The 20,681-nt window shown below is 42.7% G+C and overlaps 1 protein-coding gene across 1 annotated transcript in view; it reads right to left on the reverse strand.

Moving 5' to 3' along the window:
- Positions 1–122: 122 nt before the first annotated feature.
- The window catches only part of ENOX1 (ecto-NOX disulfide-thiol exchanger 1), a gene marked incomplete at its 3' end in the record, with an annotated part of 86,211 nt that continues 65,652 nt past the window's right edge, over positions 123–20,681 (reverse strand). Inside the window, exons 6-8 of the mRNA XM_008936051.1 lie at positions 20,052–20,158; positions 16,825–16,942; positions 123–307 (exon numbers count right to left, since the gene is read on the reverse strand). Coding sequence (XP_008934299.1) covers positions 123–307; positions 16,825–16,942; positions 20,052–20,158 — 410 coding nt within the window. The remainder of the gene's footprint in view (positions 308–16,824; positions 16,943–20,051; positions 20,159–20,681) is intronic.

Raw genomic sequence — 20,681 nt, forward strand, 5'->3', positions numbered from 1 at the left:
CCCCCCCTCTAAAATCTGTAAGATCTGGACTCTGCAAACACCCTGGTGGCTTGAGTCCGGCACAGCCTCACGGCACCACCTCCCCAAAAAGGGCGGCTCACGCTTTCCTCCCATGGCAATACCTGCTGCATGCCTTGCATGGTCTGCTGCAGGAACTGCAGCTGCTGGTCCTTGGTAAGGCTTTCTTCTGCTCGGAACAGCTGTCCTTTCTCCTGCTTGAGGAGCTCCACCTCGTTCCTGTAAGCATCCAGCTGCCACCGGAGACTGTCGTTCTCCTCCTTCAGCGCGTACGCTTGGGCGGCCAGAGCTACACGAAGGGAAATACAGAGAAATCAGTAAAATGGATTGTTGCCTTACAAATAATGCAGAGGGCATTGTCAGGGGAGATGACAATACAGCTGAAAGCCAGGGAGACATTTAGGAGCTGAGACAAGACCAGCAGAGCTGAAAATGATGAGGTTCTGGCAAGGACCGTCGCTGGGAAGTTATTTCCTGGGATGGAAGGAGCCATAAAGCCACCCTGGATAATTCAAACTCTGCTTGAAATCTGGCTGCTAAAGTCAGGTTTATATTTTAGGAAGAAATTGGCATGTAGTCTGAGGGCAAAGCACCAACCAACTTTACAATATCTTCCCAGTGCTGTTCTAGGAACTGATGCAGCTGTTCAGTATTTACACCAGTGCAGCAGCCAGATGTTCCCATCAGAGCTGTGCTAAGGAATTTGGACTACATAAAGTTGCCCAGTTTAGTCCCATAAGAGACAGAGAAATTCCTCTCTGATCTCCCTATGAACTACTTCGTAGCAATGGTTATGAGGAACCCTTTAGACAGAAAAAATATATAAAATGCAAATGCTCAAAAAAAAGTGTTGGCACTACAAGAACATTCCAACATTAAAGACATTGAAAGACACTTAAGTCATTTCCTTAGGAAGCTCCATTTGGCCCCTTTTCAATTTAGAATGGCAGTTTTATTATCATAACTGATAGCAGGTGTTTGTGAAGGAATCGATTAGTATGCAGGGATGGAAATTACATTTGCCAAATGACTTGCACAGTCTGCAATATAAGCTGAAATTTGTGTAGCAAAAGGCAGAAGGCTATAAAGCATGTGCTGGGGACATTATTTAAATAAAATCTCTGAACATAAATACATATAGGGAAGGGTGGCACTCCTCACTTCAGGGATGTGGTGAGCACCCTGCAGCAGAACCCACTCCTGGTGGCACTTTTGGCAGTGGCACTGGGCATAGCCAGCTGCCATCCTACACCATTTTCCTTCTTGGAACTTGGTGACACAACATTACAGAGCAGCTGTAATTAAAAAACAACAATCTCCCATAGCCAATTCTATCAACATTTGGTAACTGAAGCACATAACTGATTTACATTCCTGATTAAATGATTTCAGGCTTGATATCACAGAATTCTTTCTTGCCCACCTACAATAGCAATATGGTTAAACTCCAAATGATAGGAAATTGTATATTAACTGCATTTAATGTTAGCTGTCTCCACTAGACCTTCCACAGATGAAGTCCCCTGTTGCCCATGATAAAATGATTCAACACATTCATGAAATTATTTCAGCACTTAGAATGTCACAATATTTCATTACCAATGAAAATATTTTATCTTTGGTAGGGCAAACCTACCTTTTCCTCAGATGATTTTTACTAATCGTAAATAGTACAAATGTGTTTTGAAAATAAAGTACAGTGAGCTCCTATTCAAACAGAGACTTGGGTTGGTTATTGGGCTTCATTTGGATATTCCACAGAAAAACAAAATTCTCTCTGGAAGATTTAGCAACAGTTACTGTATTGTTACATCAAATTAAATTGTTCTGAAAAGCATGTAATCATCCTTCCATGGCAAAATTTACCCTCAAGAAATTGCAGTGATGAGTCCAATGGGCAAATAAGAGCAGCTATAATAAAAGAAATGGGGGGGAAAAAAAAGGAAAAAAAGAGGCCAAGCAAATAAAAACCTCAGTCTAGGAAAAACTCGAGTCAAAATTCAATGGTTTGGGTTGGGTGAGACCCTTAAAGGTCATTTAGTCCAACCCCCCCTGCCACGGGCAGGGACATCTGTCACCACACCAGGTTGCTCAAAGCCACATCCAACCTGACCCTGAGCACTGCCAGTGCTGGGGCACCCACAAGTTCTCTGGGCAGCCTGTTCAGTTTAAAACTGTTGCCCCTTGTCCTGTCACTACAGGCCTTGGCAAAAAGTCTTTCTGTCATTTATATTCTCTTACTGCTACCCATTAGACTCTCCCACAATTGGAGCTTTTTTTTTTTTTTAAAAAAAAAATGTAGTACACAATGGTTGCTAGAAATCCCTCACCCTTCTGCTCTCTGAAAGGAAATCACCACGGGCATACTCAGGTTTTTAGTGGCCTGGGACCAGTAACTCACCTGCTGTCCATCACCTGCTCGAGCTCTTAACAAAGCTCTGGGAACTGCTGTACCAATGGGGTGTGAGAGCACTTGTTAACCACCAGCCCCACTGAAACGTGGGGATTCAGCCAAGGTTCAGGCTGCACTGCTTGGACAGGCTGCTCTTGGGTATTTTCTGGGTAACACCACAGCCCAGCTGGAGAGCTTCTCCTTTTGTCCTCCTCGCTGAGTTCAGGCCACTGCAGGGGGCTGGGGACAGCATGGGAAGTGTCCTGCAGGGGCAGCAGGCTGGGGGCAAGGGAGGGGCTGTGACATGCTGCCAGAGTAAGCAATCTGGGGGTGAAGAACCCATCAGAGTCTGGAGAGTAACTCAGCTCAATGCAACCACTCACAGCACCTATAAGCAGTGCAGGTAACTGCCCATTTTTCCTGTAGAAACACAATGCAGCTTGCTTACTGCCAAAAAAATGAGAGCTGTGTCCCTAAATGCCATTATAATATTTAATTATTTAAAAAGTATATTTAGTATCCTGCATTAAAACCTATATGACAAGAATTATGTTGCAGCACTACCAAGAAATCCCACCCAAGGACAGGTGCTCTGTCACTCCAGACTGCAGACACCAGAAGACAAAGGCTGTGTTTGTTTTAAACTGTCTTAAACTAAATCAGAAGCATTCTTTGTGTTGACCTAATGTAACTAGGAGACATTTATATTTTAGTGCACTAGGATTAAAATAATTCTGGATTCAGATCTCTTGTCTCCATTGATTTAAAAAGATGTCATACAAAAAACCTTCTAACTTTTAAAAAAACCTTAACCTTCTATAATTAAAATTTATTTTTAATTATATTTCACTTCTAATAATTACATACAATAATATGTAATTTATTACTTATTATATGAAGAAAGGTACTTAATTAAATACTAAATGAAAATGATAACTTGGAGGGAAAGGGGGATCTGCATTTTATAGCAGTGGTACTGGTACTGATCTGTACTTTTTACTTTCAGGTGCTACTCTGTGACTGCTTTTAATTTAATACTTAATATTGCCCACTGGAGCCAGCACAGAGTGAGTCTTCCCAGGTGACACAGGGTAACTGTGGTGTTCTGTGACTCACAGCAGGTCACAGTGGGCAGCAGTGAACACCCCACATCTCTGAATGTTCCTCTTTATTGAGGAAATTAGGCAGAATTCAAGATTTTCTACCCATTCCAATGCCAATTCTAATGAGTGTTTCTCATTAGATAATTCCCAACTAACATTACAGTTAACATTAATGGCAGACTAATAATTCACAGAGCTGAAATCCATAGGCAGCAGGTTACCTCACATGTCTAAGGCATTCCCTAAGCAGTACCTGAAAAACAAATGAGGAAACACCAATGACCACGACAGAAACCCCTCTCATAAACTCCAGAGTGCAGGTTTCCCTTTGTTCCTCCTAGCAGAACAACTTCTATAGATGTTTTTTAACAGATCCTTCTATTCCTGTATAGAAATAGACCATAAAATTTAAAACCTCTGTGCTTATTCATCTACCTCCAGACTCTTGGTCTAACATCTTCAGCCGAGTTTCTCAGGATTTGGAACTTCAGCCAATATATCAGCACAGGGACGTGGGTGAGAACAGATGAAGAGCATATCCTCAAACCTTCCTGCCATCTCAGCTCTACCAATGCCATTATCCTAATTTCCTGACTTGAAAATAAGGTTTTAAATAATAATAATGCTTCTTTTGATAACAGTAACAAGAAAAGCATCAAAAACTGTCAAAAAGATGGCTGTTATTATGGAAATTTTTTGCATCATTTCTGTTGCAGAACATTTACAATGTAAAATAAAAGCCATCCAGCAAGACACAGCTGCTTCTTTAAAGTAGGGAAAACTATTTCACCTGACTTTTTTTTTTTAAAAAAACATCCTTTGGTTAAAGCTTGAAAGCAGCTACCTAACTAGCCTGAATAAACTCTGAAAACAGAACTAGTAGGATATAAAACTAAATAATTTGGGGTGATAACCAGCTAACCTAGCCATGAACAGTTCTTTCTTTCCCCTTCAGAAATAATGTAACCAAACAATGAAGCAGTTTCCACATTTTTTTCCTAATGGCAGGCAGACTTCATTTGAATGTCTCAGTACTTGCAAATTTAAACTCTAACGACAGTAATTATGCCATATGAGCAGAGGTTATTGTCTTTAATGTTAGTGGGAGTCAGGGCCCACACACTGAGAGGGAGATTTACTCTTCTACAAAACCTGCTTTATTCAGGTGCAGTTGCTTCAAAGTCCTTTGCTCCCCATGCAGCCTATGCTCAGTGCAGAGGAGCTCATTATACCAGTTACAGTCATGATGATACCAGATGTTCAAACTGAATACTCATGAGAATTATTTTCAGGCTTCCTATTCACATAGAACTTGTGGTGAACAATTAGGAAACGGAAGGATGCTGCCAAAAAGAAAGAAGAAGAAAAAAAAAAAAAAAGATGAAAAAGAAAAGTTGCACCATCATTTAGCTGCAATTTCATCCGTCCAGTCCAGCAGGGACAGATGTAACGTCTGAGAACCAAAGAATTCCTCTGAAGAGAGATTTTTCTCAGTTTACCAAACTTCCTGCTCAGCAGCCCTCAGCCATAGCACTGCTCCTCCCCAGCTCTGCTCCACATGCAGCTTACCAGGAGTTTGTTATTCCTGGTTATTATCTCCTGGGTAATGAGCCACGTCCCTGCAAACAGCAGGGAGGGGAGGGCAGACTACAGTCCAGCTGGGGCTGGAACCAAACCTGGCATGCCACTGCTGGCTCTGCAGTGGGCTGGGAACCCCAGGGGAGCAGTGCTGCCAGCTCCTGCAGCCCCAGGGTGAGCCTCACAACAGCTGACACCTTATCTAAAGCCCTAGAGAGATCATTAACTAAAACCTCCACTCTCAGTTTTGGGACTAGTGGCTTTCAAACTTTCCAGACTGTGGATCAGTGCTGGCTCTCTGTATTTCACCACAGTCTCACAAACTCTGAGTTTTAATTAAAAACACTAACAAGGCAATTTAATCTCACTGTTTTAGCCAGTCCTCCAGGTTACTCACTACAGTCTCACACCCAATCAGTTGAGCTCAGTCTGGGATCACTGATCTAGACCTCGTGGTTGCAGAAAACCCACTCAAACAGTGAGCCAACCTTCCCTATAGGCTCAAAGACAGAAGAAAAGACACTTTAAGCTGATCTTTCTACTCCTCTTTTCATACCTTCCTCTCCTTTACCTCTGTACTGGTTCTGCTCAGTTTAGTTCCTCCTCCAGCTCCAAACACATGACTCCATCTCCTTGTCCACTTGTAAATCCCCCTTGCCTGACATCTCCAGATGTTTCTCTCTTCCCTCACTCATTGTTATTTCACAATCCATTCTCCAGCCCCCTCTCACCCAGCTCTGTCCAAGGTAAACTGCAGCATTAAGTGTTCTGGACTTCTCCTGCAAGGATGTCACATCACATTACTGAAATGCATATTCAGAAGTTTGAAGAGACCACCTTGTTACCATAATATCAAACCCTGTCACTTCTTAGGTCTATTTTACTTGACAGCACCTCTTTGGAGAACAGGAATCCACATAGCTGGTAACTGATACTGTGACAGTTGCTAGTTAATCTGCCCTGTTGAGAGCAGTCTCTCCAGGTTGCCTCTTCAAAGCAAAGGGTCTGTTTCTCCTTCTCTTTTTGGGTCTGCATTTGTTCTGTCCCCACCCATGACACGGACCCAGCCACAGTGACTTGGTGCATGCAGGAGGGGAGGCAAGGGAGGAAGAGCTGGCTCTGCACAGCCACTGATGGGAGGACTGGTGGTTGTGTTGTCTTCTCTGCTTGCTCCTCCTCTGGAACAGGGGGGCAGGAAGAAAGCCAGCACAAGAGGATGCAGGGCTGTAACTTTGATCAACAGTAGTAGCAGTTCTCAGACATTTTCAAAATTCAGTCAAACCCCCCCTCCTCCTCACTGCTTATTACAGTATTTGGTTTGTGGTAGGATGAATTTTTCATATACTCATGCTTTATGTTTTCTAATAACTGCTACCTTAGTTAAATGTAATTAATCAAGTACTGAATCTCTTTTAGAGGTTCTGCTTTTTTTCCCCCTAATTGAGAAATAGATCTGTTGTAACACTATTACAGAGGCTGTGGTTTAAAGAATCCAGCAAAGAAGTGACTTTTCCCTCTAATTAAGGATATTTTAAAAATTACTGTATTCCTGTAACAGTAAAAATGAACAGAGATTTTAGTCTCAAATGGAAGCAGTGTGCTGAAGTAAGAAAAGAGCAGGTTACTGGGGAGATGCCAAGTGGCATTGGTGGCCCCCTCCCACATTACCAATGGAAAAATACTGCTTGTATTAAGAGTGCTCTGCAGCTGAAGATACAGACACTTGAACTCTGCATAGAGATGCTGACAAATGCTCAGGGTTTGATATATGTTATATTAATTTTATGCCTGTTGCCTCAATGGATTTTGTGTGTGTGTACATGTGATCACTCAGGATACCCAGCCACACACAGGTAAACCTCAGTACAGGTGGGTTACTGATGGTTATTTCTCAGAAAATACTTAGCACTTTCTATAAATGTGAGGATAAATCACCTTTGTATAAAATTCTATTGCACCTTAAATTGCAAGAGAGGGTTTATCCAGCTGCCTCTCTGACCTTGTACTGGATTGATGGGCTGAGCTAATTTTTCTTTTAAAATGGTGCATAATGCTGAAATACTTTCTCAGTGACTTTGGCCTTAGATAAAAATGTTAGATATGGGAATATGGTTTTACTCCTTTAGAAGGCATAAGCAAATGTTCACATAAAGCTTGTAATTTCTTCCCTCTCACGTTCCCAGACAGCATTTCTTGAGCCATTTATCCCTCCCATGAATGGTCTGTAAGAGCTGGAAGCCAAGACCTCCTTTTCCTCCTTCCATTTTCCCTTCAGCATACTCAGTATCTGCAAACAAAGCCACTGTGCTTCTCCACAGTTTAAAGTGTGGTAGGTATTTTCTCAGCTACTGAAAAATAAAATATGTTGCAAAGTTGCAGATGACAAGATTGTACAGAGCTCAGTGTTACTTCCAGTTCTCTCAGAAACCAACAACTTATCGAAATTTGCAGAAAGTGTGTAACTTTGAAGAGCTAGCTGTGAAACACTCCTTGCACCAAACTTTCTGAGCAAGCCACTGCTTAGAAGTTTCTGTCTGTGGGTGTTGAGCAGAAGGTGAGTGCACACACTCTGAGCAGCACGCAGGAGCTTGTGGGATCAAGGTCTAGCAGCACAGGCATCTCAAAAGCTCTCAATAAAACCTGATGAGACAGACGACTCTCTGATAACGGAGCAACAGGAGGGAGCTATTGCTTTCTAGCATGTTTTTCCTCCTCTGTTAGAAGTGCTCACTTGTCTCCAGAGCTCAGACACATTTAAGAGGGAAGACAGTCTGTATCTGATACATGACAAAGAAGCAATGAAGAAACTGGTGCTGTGGACTAGCAACCACTCAGATCCCTTCAGAGGGATCCCTGGCTGACAGGTGAGGGGGGCACCTGGCAGCTGCAGAAGCAGCTCAGCAGTCACTGGACACAAGTGCTGTAGACATGCTTGGCACCACTCTGGCACCTGATGAAACATGTGGAAGGCTGAATAAATCAAGAAAAAAGGTTGCAAGCTATTTTGCCCATTGAAAGAAAAAAAAACCAACAGAAAAACAAACCACAAACCAATTAGAACTCCTAATTTAAAAAATCAAAACAAAACCAAAAAAACAAACCACCTATTTTCCTTCTTTAGAGTTCTGTATGCTGGTGTTCAAAGAGCCACATGCAGGAAGGAGTGGAGAAGTGGAAGAAATGGTATGGGTTTGGGTGGTATCTAGTTCTTCAGGTTGTCATTCCACATTCTAGAAGACTTTGTTTTCTCTCCTCTCTGCCAGAAATCTAAAAGCAAATAAGACTAAGAGAAGATCACTCCCTCTGAGCAGCTTTGAACCCACTTGGCTTTCAACTTTATGAACTAAATACTGAAATAAATTGGTCACAAAAATGCTGCATTATGGATATGTGTCATTAGTAAGAAGCTTTTCTTGAGATGGTCTTTAAGCCAAAACTGAAGAGCAGGACATTGTAAACTGGAATTTCTAACTAGTAGTATTGGGAGTTTCTGTGGCCATCCAGCTTGAAGCCTGAGCTCTGCTGGGTGTGTTTTAACCCCTGGCACACAACCCCATCCCAGACTGCTGCTCAGCTGGGCACACAAGAACAAGAAGCTGCTTTGAAAAGGAAGCTGCTAATGCTTTGGAAACTTCAGCCAGCTTTGCAAGTCTCATGACCTAAGGATGCTCTCCAAACGTGGCATTATGAGTTTAGAGGCCTGTCCTGACACTGGAAAGACTCTGCTCTCTGACCATCACTCCTCCTCTGACACCTGAGCAACGGGTGACACTTCTTGGACTTAACTGTGGAGAAGGAGGTACCTAAACCTCCACCTCAAGCAGGATCTGCAGCTTTTCTGATGGACTGGGGTGAAAAAGGTTTCTAAAAACAACAGGGCACGAGGCGCAGCACGATTTAGAAAACCTAAACCCAAGAGCTTAGTTTAAATTTGAATAAAAATGATCTTTCATTGGGGGTCAGTAATAGAGTTTAGGCTGAATTCACTCTTGAAGGAATGTGTTCTCTCTGCTCTGCTCAGAACCAACAGTCATCACTGTTATAAATAAGGCTCATTCCCTTGAAGGCTAAATACAAGAGTTAGAGCACAAAAGCTTTAGATTGGAGAGGGCACTATAAGGAAGGTCACTTTATAGAAAGCATGAAGTGTAATTTGGAGAAGAATGCTAATACCAGCTCCATCAGATTGTGAGGAAGCTGAAAACAGCATATGTTCTAATATTGTCTTTTATTGATTTTGCTGCCAACATCCCACTTCAACAATGTTACAGCCACACTTCAGGGTTCTTAATGGAGGGGGATGGAGAAAATCAATATCCAGAGCTTGCCTCTGCTCCCACTGAAGTCACTGTGAGTTCCCTTATTAACTGCAATGAGCACAGGACAGAGCTCAGACTGTTCTGCCACTCTGTGTTTGTTTCTTCTTTCCCTTTGGATTTAACCTCCTAAGAGGTGATGTACCGTTATCCTGTGTTTTTGGAAAGTCTCCTCTACACAGGGCAATTCCCTGTCAAACTGCAAGAAGTAATACCCTGTTCTATGAAACACCATGAAATTTACAGCATGTATCCCGAACTGGGGTAGTTATAATAAAAGATATAGGATTGGAAATAAATTCTAATAACAAAATCATTTCTTGCTTAAAAAGGATTTCATCCAGACATAAAGCAAATGAAAACAGTTTGCCTTTCACTGACTTGTACAATGCTACTTTCAATGGGCACTCTCTACTCTGCTGAAAATCGAGGATACACCCAAACTTCTTTTCACTACTATTTTGATGTTATTTACACAAAATGAAATATGCTAAAATTAGCTCCAAAAACTATCAGCATCATCTTCATTCCAACAACCTGCTGTTAATTTTGTTCCAGCATGAACGCAAAACATATTTTAACATGCTGTCAAAACGAGATGCTAAGAATGTCAGTAAAATGACACTAAAATAAATGTAAATTTAGATTGCTGTCACAAGTGGCTGCTTGGTTTTGTGAAGATGTTAGGTTGCTATAGCATTTTCCATAGCAACTTTGCATCTTATTACATAAATAATCCCTCAGTGTCCTTAAAGCTTACTAAAAACAGGATTAAATCTATTCTCATATGTAATGATCCTGCATAAAACCTTATCAGTACCAAATACCCAGAAAACATGATAAAATGTAATCTAGATAATAGTATTTCTGGCAGCTGAAAAGCTTCAAAGCACAACAGACTTGTTTTGTAGTAAACGGGACATCCTCCTGAAACCCATATGAGGAAAATGCCTTTGAAGTGTCTGTTTCCTCCAAAAATTGAAAGTTGGGTTAACCCCTTCACGGCCGTGTCCAGAGGAGCAGCACAGACCTTCACCCCAGCGTGCTGTGCATGACCCAGGGGAGCTGGCCCACCCCCTGGGACAGGACCAGGCTTTGCTCCCCAGAGAGGGCAGGCTGGGCAACTCACCTTCAGCTCTGCTTCATCCAGGCAGCTCTGCTACATTCAGCTGCACAAGAAGCACTATTAGAGCCCAGTGGACTCTAAACCCCAGGCCCCAGCCTCAGGCCCCTGCCTGCATGCCTCCTGCACTTCTCTGGAGTTTTGTAAGCGCCGTGGGAAAAATGGAATGAATTTTAAGGCACAAAATTGAAGTCTGCCTGATGATAACAGCTCTGAACCAGCACACTGTGAAAGACATAGTGCAGACTTTCCCCAGTGTAGAGGGAGTAATCATCCTGTGCTGCTTTCCAGTGATCATCCCTGATGGTCCCAGGGAGCAGAGCTGATTGTCTGCTCTGGCCACAGCGCTTCCATTCAGAGGGAGGTCGCTCCTCTTGCAGAGCTCAGAAGGGTTGTTCAGCTGTCTTCTCTGGCCAGAAAGGGGATCCTGTCAGCACAGGGACAACTCTGAGCTTCAGACTTAAAATATGCTCTTTGCTTTGAGTTTGCTAATAAAACCTGGTTAGTAGCTTCTGTTAACAGGGTTTATTTCCCTCTTTATATGCCTTTCTATGTTTATTATTGCAGGGCTAATTATGACACCATCTGCTGATGGATTTGAAATGATATTGATTTATTTGAGGGAAAAAAGCAATGCTAGTGCAACAGTTTCTGAAGTAAATACGTTTTGTTCTTTTACATTATCAACAAGTGCTTGAAAGGGAAATGGGCAAATTATGGGCTTGTTAAACACCAGTACTGCTTCCACAAAAAGCTGTGGGATGGAGAGGTAAGGACAGAAAAATAAAATAGACTTTTGTTTAAAATAAAATTTCCTGTAAACCTCAAAAGATTAGGCTTACAATAAAGGAAGGGAGAAATATCTGTTCCCTAGGGTGAGGAGGAAGAAGATCTGACACAGGATCTGCTGTGACACTGGGCCGGTTGGAAGAAAAGGAAGAGCAAAGCTCAGCTCCACACAGCTGGGGCTCAGAATTTCTATTCATATTTGTAACAAGCCACATAAAGCTTTCCTACTGGTTTAATCCAGCTATAAAACACGGTCTCCATTCCACGTGTGCATCTCTGCATTCACAGAAGCCTTAGAAGAAGCTTAAAGAGGATTGAGTTGCAGAGAAAAGAGGAATAAGCATCACGCAGATCACTTTGGTGTTGTTTCAGGCTTTCCTTGAAGACTTGCCAAGCTTGCAACTTTCAGGACAGACTTCTGAACAATACCACAAAGCCTGTTTGATGCTGTGTGCAGCAGGGTGGGGTTCCCAAACACTGACTCTCTCTAAGACCCTTGGGTGAGGTGGGCTGCCCGCTGCTCAGCCTGGCTCCTGGGGCAAGTCACCCAGCTGGTGCTGCACACAGGACTGAGCAGTCCAGGAGCCCATTACAACCCAGGCCATTGGCCAAGGTAGAAAGAGCTTCAATGTTTGAGCTGGGCACCTGTTTTAGGATGTCCCTCCTGACTGGGAGAGCAGTGCCAATCCCACGTGTTCAAACGGGGCGTGCACGACGTAACTCGCAATTTATAATTTGCATGCAGTCCCTGAGATCTCATTAAGTTGCTTCATCACAGGGAATACAGTGGCAGTGAGATGCTCCAGAGGCCCAATGCGTGGGTGACTGCATGTCTGCTGAGCTGAAGAGAGCCCTCTGCCAAGGTGCTGGTCAGCCACACGGACAGGACAGGCAGTGGCTGAGGGACAGGACACACCATTGCCTCCACGGGGGCGTGGGGAACTGAGACACAGCTAATTCACTGACTAGCCCGGGCAGAGGGTGTGTAGCAGGGCTGGGATTTGGGCCAGAGCTCTGGGACCCCAGTGACAAGCCTGAAGCCCGTGTCCCCGTTCAGTCACTGTGCATTTCTCTCTGCCACACTGCAGTCTCTTGCTGGAGCTGCTGACTCTTGCTGGAGCTTCTGAACCAGTGGCACGCTGCCAACCACTGCAAAGGGACCAGATTAACCCACCTCCCCTTAACATCAAATTACAGGTGCCTCCCAGGCAGAAACCAAACTTCAGCTCTTTTCTACTACACGCAGCTTCACTCCACTAATTCTTAAAATTACTTTGGAGGCTTTTACACGTGTATCCTTACTCCCAGTGCCAGCAGGTGGGAGATGAAGCATCCATAAATCCTGATTGTTCTGAAGATTTTCGTATATCCTCCAGACTCAACACTGAATCTCTTTCTTTTCCCCTTGAGCTAATGCTTTGGTAGCTGCACCTTGACTTTCAAATGTATTAACTGGGTTGCCAATCATCATTATTATTTTTTTCTTAGCAATCTCCCAGCTTTACTTCAGCAATACTTACACACTCCAAAATCCACACTGCAGAAAAGTAACTTTTAAAGGCTGAGTTTTGAAAGAAAAAAACAAATAAACAAACAAACAAACCCACCCCCAAAAAAACATTCTAAAGGAACAGCTGATCCCACAGATGAGATTCACTAAGTCTTAGGTCAGCCTTTTGCCAGCTTTCCCCACAATGCAAATGACCTTTAGTCTCTGAAAGCAGGAGGATTTCCTATAAACTGGGCACATATGATAGCCCAGCCAACTTAATGGATTCCCCTGGGGAGCTCTTCAAGGAGTCCCTGCAGCAGTTTGACAGGTTCTTCAACGAAAGCAGGTAGCAATGCCTTCCTTTTCCTTGGAGACCCACCTTGCACACCATAGAGGAGGGTACTAGCGAAGCTTAGGGAGAAGGACCTGCAAGAGGTCTGCAGGAGCCTTAGAACTACATGCAGGAGGCAGTGCCCCAGCCCTGCAACATGGACTAGAGGGTAGAAGATAGGTTCAGGAGACTGGAGGGGTGAGTTCTCATTCCACTTGGTCACTAATATCAGTAACTCAAGTTCATAAACAGTTAGTTAGAGGAAGAGTAATTGGCAGATGAGATATCAGTAACTCAAGTTCTTAAACAGTTAGAGGAAGAGTAATTGGCAGATGAAAGGAGATTTGAGTAGGGAAGTGATTGTGCCCCTGTACTCGGCACTGGGGAGGTCACAGCTTGAGGTCACAGCTCAGTTTTGGGCACCACAGTAGAAGAAGGACATCGAGGGGCTGGAGCAGGTCCAGAGAAGGGCAACAAAGCTGGTGAAGGCTCTGGGGGACATGGCTTGTGAGGAGCAGCTGAGGGAACTGGGGTTGTTCAGTCTGGAGAAGAGGAGGCTGAGGGGAGACCTTATTGTGCTCTGCAGCTACCTGGAAGGAGGTTGTGGTGAGGTGGGTGTTGGTCTCTTCTCCCAAGTAACTAGTGATAGGAAGAGAGGAAATGGGCTCAAGTTGCACCAGGGGAGGTTTCAGTTGGATATTTGGAAGAATATTGCACAGCCTCAGGGCCTAACTGTGTTGCACTTTGTTTTCAAATGCTGGGGCTGGAGTCTACCATCATTTCTTCAGGGGGATGAACAGGTTTCTCTTCGGATAATGCTAGAGCAGGGTTTTCATTCTAACCAGTGAGGAAATGTGACACACTCAGCAGCATTCTATTCAGATGCTCAAAGAAGTGGCATTAATTCTGAATGAAAAAGTTCTGACTAACAGAAATGACACTAGGAGAGTCCCAAAACTACACTTGACCACGACAGAATGAATTTTTAGGATCCATTCTAAACTGTTGAATTATTGAAGCCTTCTTGTACTAGTGGTGATTTTAACTAGGTGAACTCTTGAAGACAGACCTTCCCCGGGCGTTTGAGCCTGGGAGAGCTTCTGTCACCTGTTGTAGCTCTGGGGGTGGTAACAGATAAGGAGTCTTGTTCCCACTGTTGAGTAGGGCAGGCTGAAAACCAGTACCCTCAAGAAAATCGTTGGGATGGAAGGGTGCACAGTCCAGATCTGGGGGACTATCCAAATCAATTCACCATGTCTCATTGCTTCAGCCACTCTGGGATTTAGATGTTCCAGACTTTGTGTGCACGCCGTCCCTAGATTGAAGAGGTTCAGTATCTTCTTTGTGTTACTCCAGCCTTGTCCTTCCCGTGGTTAAGCATTTAGACAAAAGTTTTAAGAAAAGAGGTTAAGAATCAAGTGCGAGTCAATGTTTTCTTACTGTGTGGAATTCTTTCTTTGTGACAAAAGATTCTTTAAAAAGACATTCTTTGTAGAACAGAAGTTGCTGTGAATACAAATAGCCACTCCAGTGAGATAAAAAGGTGGTTCTGGAATGACACGCTCAAAAAGAAAGAAAAAAAGGAAAAAAGAAGGCAGCTAATACAAATATGATTTTTTTAAAATGCTAAAAGAAGGAAGGAAGAATCACTCCTCACTTCTCTGTACATGAAAATGAAGGGAAAAAAAAAAAAAGTCCTTGTTTCTCTTTTCATTTACCAAATTTATTTTACCAAATATTTTACCAAATAATTTTTTTGGTTTAACTCCATGTTCCCTCTGTTGTTAGTGACAGAAGAATCAAACACACGTGCTTTAGTTGAGAGGGTAATGTTGGAGGAAGAAAGCTTTAAAATAAATTTTAGAAGAGTATTTTATGTATGCAGTAGGCTAGGTAACTCCACTAAGATCAAGAGGACGATGAATAGTTCAATGGACAATGATGGACAAGTAGTCAAGTGGATTTATATTGCTAAATTTTGCTTTAGTATGCAAGCTAGTACTGAGTTTGCTGCTGTTATTGTGGAGGGGACTCAAGTGCCCACATGATGAGAATACAAATAAACTATTCAGGATAGAATGATGCAGAAATCTCAGATATCAAGACCCCTGATAGAAATGTCTCTTTCTGTGGAAGGAAATCAGACACACCTTAATTGTGCTACAAAAAGAATGGCTGGCAGAGCCCTGCCCTGAGCATGCATGTGCAAAATGGAGCTGAGCTGGGAAGTATGACAGATCAAATCATCGTTACTCTTCTTCTGGCACGCAGGCTGGGGGGATTTCTTGGCTCTACCTTCCTGTTATTAAATCTAATGACTTCCTCCTCTAAGAGTGGGCACAGTCAAGGTAAAATGATTAGACATTCATAAGAATCTCTGATTGCTAGCAGTGCTTTGTCTGCAGTGACCCGCTGTCTCCACATCACACATTCTGCTAACGGCGCGTAGAAAATTCAGATCCACACAGTTAGGCAAGCAAAATTAAGGTTTTACAGTTGCATTTTTCTTCCAGGAAAAATACTAAATCTCCTCTTGAGACAGATGTCATAGCAAAAGTTTCTTTGCTAGAATGACACTCCTTCCTTCGGTCTTTACTTCTGGAGTCATTTGTCCTCACACAGCACCTTGGCACAGGAGGAGCCAAGTGCTCTTTTTTATGTAAACTTGAACCTACACTTTTGTGCTGGGCTTTATAAGGACTTTAAAGCATTGAATAGATGAGATTCTTTCTTTTTTTTAATATGGTGTCTGTATGCAAAGGACTAGGTCAATATTATCCTCACCATCAGACCCTCAGTCTTTCCATATAACCTCCTCCTTCTTCACCTCCCTCAAAGCTCCCTGCTGGCTGGCAATTCCCAGACATGCTTTGGCTTCTGTAAATTTTCTTTCTGAAGATCAGCATCTAAACAAGCAAACCCTTGTTGGCTACTTACAACTTTATTAGCCATGTCTAGAAATCAAGCAAAGCATCCATCCAGATCATGTTACCAGTCAGTAATTCAGGCAGCTTCTGAGGCACGTTAGAAGTGTCCACCTGGATAGCAGAGTATTTGTAGGAAGCTGAAAAAGTTGCTTTTGTTTTAGCAGGGTATTTGTAAAAGGCTGACAAAGTTGTATTTCTTTCCTTATGTTATATGCAGCCTTGTTTGTTCTTTCATGAGAGCCACCTAAGGGGTGTCAATTGAATGCAGTATGCAGCCCAATATTCTGAAATATATACCCTTAAAAGTTAATTCCACAAAACACACATGTAAAACAGTAAGGCGTGTTTGTTAGAGAGCTGGAACATTCTTATGCTTTTGTTGAAAAGAAAGGTAAGGCTCAGAGAATACTGACCAAAACAAACCTTAACTGGTCTCATCATAAGACACTGTTACAACCATGGGATGTAATACTGTCATGCAAGACTGCAGAGAGCACACTAAAGAAACATAATGCTTCCAGCTGAGGGCAGAACTGGAGAATTTCCATCCTTATAGATCACAGCAGGTGACAGACAGCTCCTACAGACAGCTTGAATCATTCAAATAACTCATTTATGAGGGTTTAAAATGAGACACTATCTATCTCACATCATCAGCTATGAATTTGGTACTTCTGTTCTGTAAGTTTTGGCTTGTCTTTTAAAAAAAAACAACAGTTGTACACACTTGACATTATAGAGGGATTTGGCTTTACCTGAATCATCTACTCTCAGCTTTTTACTGGGATTGTCACTACTGTCATCATCGGACATTTCCATCTCCTCTTCCCGGCGGATCCCCATGAGCTGTTCACTGTGAGCATTTCGGAGCTCCTGAAACCCAAAATGACCTTCTGTAAGTCTTAACTTTCATCAAGTCATTATGTATTATTTAGTACCTGTTTTTAATACCACTCTGATTTTAATTATACTTCATTTATCATTGTAATCATATTTATTTGTATATGAATATTTATAACCTCAGTAGCACAGGGAATTCTTCCTGTGGAAGAATGAAGTTTATCAAAGGTAACACTCAGGGAAAACAGAAGACAAAGGGAGTCTCCACGTCGAGTGGAGACCTTCAGTCCTGCTGCACAGAGGGGAACACTTTGACAGCAGGGATAACGCTTAAAATTGTGTATAAAGCTGACTGATAATGGGATTGTCAGCCTGCTTAAGGTAGAGAGAACTCTTACTTCTCTCTGCCTCTTGGGGTAGGATTCATCCAGCCCAGTGTAGGTATCTCCATTAAAGTCCAAAGTGCCTAAAAGGGCCTGGTTCCCTCTGCTGATGGTCCAGGGAGCTGAGAGCAGCCACTGCTTTTGATACTGCAGGTGCCCAAGGCTACACAAGGAATCTCACCCTCCGGCCCCACGCCAAGATCCCCTGGGATTTTAAAGACCCAGCCCCGTAAGGCCGCCCTGAAAATCTCTCCTCTTGACCCAAGCCAAGTGGCAGAGAGCAGAGCTCTGTCCCTGGGTGAGGGGGGCAGGCAGCCGGGGGGGAGGAGTCTGGGCAGCCTTTGTCTGGGCAGCGGGGCAGCGCCCAGGAGATGGAGAGGACTCGGTTTGTCCTCATCTTCCTGTCAGGGGCAACACGGGCAGGCTGTGCTCTGATGAGTGCAGGCCTTTTCAGCACACACACAGCTCGTTCTTCTGCCAGCAAAGAGCTTCATTCCCACAGAGGTGGTCTGAAATCTTGGAAACAAGGAAGAGTTGCACGGGAGGAGGGGACGGTGCTGAGGGGTCTGAGCACTGCTCCGTGCAGAGAGCAATGAGCTGCCAGAGAGGGACTGTCTGGAGACAGGGGAGGAGTTCCCACTGAGCTGTCCCCTCGGTCCATCAGCAGATCTCAAAGGTCCTGATATGTGTACATGTGTCCATTAATCCCAGCAAAGACAAGGAGGCTAATTAGTGGGCGTTTCACAGGAGAAAAATTTCAAATTTTAAAGGAGGGATTAAGAAGGTAAATTGTCAATCAGTGTCTCATACAACCAGAAGCACCTCTGGAAGGAACTGGCTTCTGAATCCCTTACTGGGAGAGGCTGCCTGCACGAGCAGACATCCACCTCCATCTACTCCCTCTTTAGGGGCTGCATCAATGTCCACGTTACCAGCAAAGCCAAGAATCCTCCACCAAGAACATCTGTGTGTATAAGTGTTTACTTTAGGTTTCTAGCAAAGCTTTCCCAAATTAAAAAAAAAAAAAAAAAGGGAAGGTTATGGGGTAATTAAACACATTAGTGGATAATGCCATGGTTAGAAAATATGATTTACATCAAAAATGTCATTTGATATATTTCCATCATATTTCACATCGGAAAACCTGAAATACACTGTGAGAGTCTTCATGTATTTTTGAATGGGTTTTGTTTGCCTCTTAGAAAAACAAAAGGCAATAATATTTGGAAAAAATGAGTAGTGAATTAACAATTCTGGAAAGTCCAACTATTACAGATTTCAGCTGATTAAAGATTTAGAAGCCACACCACGTCCCTTTACAGAAAGTTAGTTTAAGAGGGAATGGTCTTAATGTAACTGAAATAATTTACTAGCAAATCATATTTTCTTTAAAACATCAGACAAACATCAGTTCCCAGCTTCCCAACTTTCAACTGAACAAAGGCTTCATCCATTACTTATATGAAATATTAGTGAACAAAATGCAAAATATAGTTTGTACCAATAAATTATGCTAACATTTTATTTTAAGTGTCCCATTATTGTGAAGTCATTTGGTATTCACCATAATAGCACTGATAATAAAGAATTCATTTGGTATTCATGTAGATGTTATATTTAGTGCCATTGGTATTCAACTGTAATTTAGCATTAGTTAATGGGCACTTAAAATGTTATCCAAATGATTTATATCACAGCACTTTAGTTTTTTTCTCAAACTAAGTGTACAACACTTATTTTACAAGTGTACTACAAAATAATTAAATAAGTGCACCTTACCTTCTAAAGGTTTTATTCTGAGACAGATAAATCATTTAGAGGACTGTGATAGCAATAATCAATATACTGTACTACATGAAGATAAACCAAGGGTATGTAAGTTGTACATATTATAAAAAAAAAGGAAGAAAGGAAGAAAACAAAGACAGTGGTACTTACTTTTTAAAATACAGGCTCACAGTGTATATACTGAATTAACAGGGAAAGCTGGATGCCCAAAACACAGGATGAGGTCTCACACTTCCTTCGCTGCCACTCGCAGCAAGGGGTTTAGAATTCCACCTCCTCTGCTCATGCTTATGACATCACACATGCATGGTCCCACACTGCTAACTGTGTGGTGGTATGATTGCATTTATACTGGTTTCTTTGCAAGCATAATACCTAGAATCAGTACAAGTGATGTATCTACTTATTAAAGATGAACACAAAACCAACGGGAAGGTGTATGTCATAATTCTGGACTTAGTAAGCTCAGGTCACTACTTGGGAAAGAAATGATCTATTTTATTTTGAGGCAAAGTCATTTTATAATGCCCGTATGAGGGCACAATGAGAAAAAAAATCTGTGCTAGAAAATACATCTTTTTGAAACAGATCATGATGACTACTAAAAAAAGATATTTTTTCAGAAGTAATTCCTAATTCTATCCTTAGATGAAAATATTGTTCCTCATTTCGCTGCTTAAGTTCATTATTTTAGATAGTAAACATAATCCTCTCAATGATTTCTCAAATTTTGCATGAAAAATAAAACCACATTGCTCTCTGTCTTAGTGTTATTTAATGACTGTTATCCTAGTGAGAGCAACGGGAGCAATTCATACTGTGGATGAGACTGTTTAACGGCCAGCTGATTAACAGCCAAGATGGTGGCCGTAAATACTGCTTGAGAACACCATGTCCAGCTACAATCAGACTCGTTCTGTGTCAATCCAGCTGTGAGATGATGGATAGAAAGTAATAATAAAATCACCAACCTCAGAATGCTTTCGCCAAATGTCTATGTTCTTTCGCTGGGCTTTCGAGAAATGGTCCCAAGCTTTTTGTCTGGTGGAAGCGTTGAAAACGGCGACAATCTGCTCAACTTTGGTGAACAAGGAAGTCAAACAAGACAAGCAATTTATGTTGTGATCACTATAGAGAAGCAAAGCAAAGACACTAGGAGTCTATGGATGATGTCATTACTGAAACAACATCATCAATATCCATCCAATGACGTGTCTTTTGTACTTACATTTTATCAATGTTGGAGATGTCTCCCTTCAAGTCTGTCTCCATATCTTTAGTCTACACATCTCACAGCTAAGTGCCAATGAACACGCATGCAGCTGCCTGCCCGTGAGGTGTGCCACGACTGGGCAGCCACGTGCCTGCTGGTGTGTGAGCACAGAAAGGAGCCTGAGGTGTAAACCTGACCCACGTCCCCCCGGCAGCCGCGTGCAGCCGGGCAGGCTGTGCCCGTGAGAGCAGGAACAGGCAGGCTCTGCTCTGAAGGGCAGCTCTCTGGTACAGGGGGCATCTGCCAGCAGAGAGGAGGGGCTAAAGCAGACATTGAGGCTGCACTCTGTAGCTGCAGCTTATCTTTGTGACTTAACATGAATGGTGGC

Source organism: Merops nubicus, unplaced genomic scaffold (assembly GCF_000691845.1).
Source record: "Merops nubicus isolate BGI_N331 unplaced genomic scaffold, ASM69184v1 scaffold4622, whole genome shotgun sequence".
Lineage (NCBI taxonomy): Eukaryota > Metazoa > Chordata > Aves > Coraciiformes > Meropidae > Merops > Merops nubicus.